At 57.7% G+C, this 2,662-nt stretch overlaps 1 protein-coding gene across 3 annotated transcripts; it reads right to left on the bottom strand.

Moving 5' to 3' along the window:
• Nucleotides 1-6: 6 nt before the first annotated feature.
• On the bottom strand, nt 7-2,229 carry LOC127752200 (brachyurin-like). 3 transcript variants are annotated; one of them, XM_052276924.1, is made up of 7 exons: nt 2,062-2,229; nt 1,485-1,626; nt 1,219-1,393; nt 903-1,075; nt 631-741; nt 374-519; nt 7-231 (listed from the first exon to the last, which is right to left on the bottom strand). In XM_052276924.1, exons 1-7 carry the CDS (start codon nt 2,131-2,133, stop codon nt 46-48), a joined length of 1,005 nt encoding a protein of 334 aa, XP_052132884.1. In that variant the 5' UTR covers nt 2,134-2,229; the 3' UTR covers nt 7-45. The 3 variants fall into 3 exon arrangements, with proteins under 3 accessions (XP_052132884.1, XP_052132885.1, XP_052132883.1); XM_052276925.1 differs by having other exon boundaries at nt 1,485-1,620; nt 2,062-2,218; XM_052276923.1 differs by having other exon boundaries at nt 1,485-1,662; nt 2,062-2,148.
• Between the last annotated feature and the right edge of the window lie 433 nt (nt 2,230-2,662).

Raw genomic sequence — 2,662 nt, 5'->3', positions numbered from 1 at the left:
TTATTTTAATTATTACTATAAAACAAATATAGACGTTGTATGGGTTTAGGCGGAGATGGCCAGTCCGGACTTGCTGCTGATCCACTTGAGGTAGGAGGTGACGCGCGTGTAGGCGGAGGGGTAGCTCAGGTTGCAGCCTCTGCCGGAGCCGAAGGACACGATGCCCACCTGGGTGGCTGTTTTGTTTAGTACGTCGCCCTGGTACACGACCAACGCGCCGCCCGAGTCGCCCTGTGGGGTAAGAGAGACTCAGAAACTGACACAGCTATGGGCGGCGGGCGAAGGGGGTCGTTGCACACGGAAAAACAATACTTGTTCGCTCATTTGTAATTATTCTTCTTTTTGCATGTGAGCAACAGTTGGCTGCACTTACGTTGCATGCGCTCACGGGTGCGGACCTCGAGCCGCCCGAAGTGCAGATATTGGTGGACCTGACCGACGCGCCAAAGGTCTGGGCGCACTGGGCGTTGTCGATGACGACCACGTTGACGTAGCGGAGGAGGGGGCTGATTCCTGGCGCTGTGCGGGCAGAGCAGGGGATAAACATGAGACTAATGCCGAGCGCGACCCGCGCGCCGCGCCGTGGCGGTAGGCAGCCCAACAGGCGGCCCAGCCAGGTGCAGTACTCACAGACGGACTGGGCGTCGCCGAAGCGGCCGAACCCGCTCACCGTCGACGGCCACCCGGAGAACGTGTTGGTGGCGTCGGACAGGGAGGGCAGGCGGATGGGGCTGATGACCGCTGGACATAGAATAGGAGGCATGTGTGGGTTATAGAGGGCGCTCGGGGCCGTGTGTGGCTGCTGATGCAGTGCAATGCTTGGGAAATTTATCTCAACATGCAAATTGTACTGCAGGGATGGATCGCTCGCGGCCTTCCAAGCTGAGCAAGTTGAAACGTACAGTTCCAGCCTCTGATGGGTGTGCCCAGGCTGATGAGCGAGATGTCGTCCGAGATCAGGTAGCTGTTGTAGCCCTCGTGCACGATGGCTTTGCGGCACGAGATGACCAGCTTGTTGGAGTCCGGGTTGTTGCCCGAATAGACGGAGCCGAGTACGACGACGAACGTGGAGAACCTAGTCGGCGGCACCGTGGGCAGGAGCGAATGAATGTGACAATTCTAAGCGTTTAAGGGTAGGGCCGTCCAGATGTTTCTGATCGGGATTTTACTCGAAAAAATAATAAAATTGGTGTGTAAGGTATCCTCGGATGTACGTACCCGCTGGCGCAGTGGCCGGCGCTCAGGATCCACTGCGCGCTGAGGATGGACCCGCCGCAGAAGTAGCTGTTGTCCATGCGCACCTGCGCCTGCCACGGGAACTGGCCCGGCGCGGCCGCCTGCCCGCCGATGATGCGGACGCTGTGGCGCGCGCCGGCGCTCGACCCGGCCACGGCTGCGCACACAGAGGACGCGGTGTAGCACGTCTTACAGCACTCGGCACGGGCACCGTGTTCGAGCCGTTCGGGGCGGCCGTTTCCTCTTACCCGGCTGGGGCTCGGTGCCCGGCACGCAGCCGTCGCACTCCTCGGGCCGCGGCGCCTGGTCGGCCATCACCGCCTGCCACTCCGAGTACGTGTAGCTGGGGTCCACGGGCACCAGCGGCTGCACCGGCTGCAGCGTCTGCGGCTGGACAGCTTGTGAGTTAGGACGCAGCACACTCGTCTGTAAAGTGTTCACCTCCTGGCGTCCACATGCGAGTGCTCAACACTATATGTGACACACTTTTAAGTGTTTGAATGGATATTTGAAAACTGTAAAGTCTTTGACTGTAAAATTCAACTCTAGAAAGTGTTCAAAGCTTCATGTCCAACCCTGATGTTGAACTCTTCAAAGTGTTCAACTTTACCGTCAAACACCTAATAGTATTCAAATATCCACTTCACAGACAGTGTGCTACATAGTGTTGAGCACTTGCATGTGCACATTGTGCACGCCAGTTGAACACTTTACTTGTTAGAGCAGGTGGCTGTTTCTCCCGCCCTCTTCCAGTCAGACTGCACGGACGTTGGGGTCGCTAGCTCGTCGCGTCGCAAGGCGCCAGGGTCAGAGAGGCAAACTCACCTGATAGTCGTAACCCCGCGCCAGGCTGCAGCTGAGCGCGAGCGGGAGCAGGAGGAGCTTCATGTTGGACATGTTGGTCGTCGCGTTTGACGTGGTATGACTCCCCCGCCCCAGGGGAGTGCTTAAATACGAACCTGCAGCAGCGGGCCGCGATACGGGGCGTGCGTCGAGGATATTGAAGGAAAAAAGTTTTGTGCGATAGTGACCTTCAAGGCTAACGGCCCCACCCTCAACAGGGAAAAAGGGGTGACGACTCACCGACTGCGGCCTCCTTTCGGCGATCCTGACTTTGGCAGACGCGTCGCAGATTGCGACCGATTAACGCCCACTTGACCTGCCGTTCGGTTAGAATGCAGTTAGTTTTTGAGCGGCCGTTGGCCTGCGGGGGATCCCCAACCTTGGCGTCGGGGGCGTCGTCCTGGTGTGTCTGTCCTGTCTGAGCTGTCTCCCCCCGCCCCTCCCTCCCCACCCTCATACATCGTCGCGAAATGTTTTATCTCGTTTCACCTACCTCAGTGGGGAGATGGTTATTTGTCTCAAAGTATTTTGGAAAGATTCTTCAGAATTGTTTTTTGCATCTTATTGCGCGTTGTCTCGTGAC

Source organism: Frankliniella occidentalis, unplaced genomic scaffold (assembly GCF_000697945.3).
Source record: "Frankliniella occidentalis isolate FOCC.00 unplaced genomic scaffold, Focc_3.1 Scaffold5050, whole genome shotgun sequence".
In the NCBI taxonomy this organism is placed as follows: Eukaryota; Metazoa; Arthropoda; class Insecta; order Thysanoptera; family Thripidae; genus Frankliniella; species Frankliniella occidentalis.
This window is presented reverse-complemented; position numbering and strand designations above follow the sequence as displayed.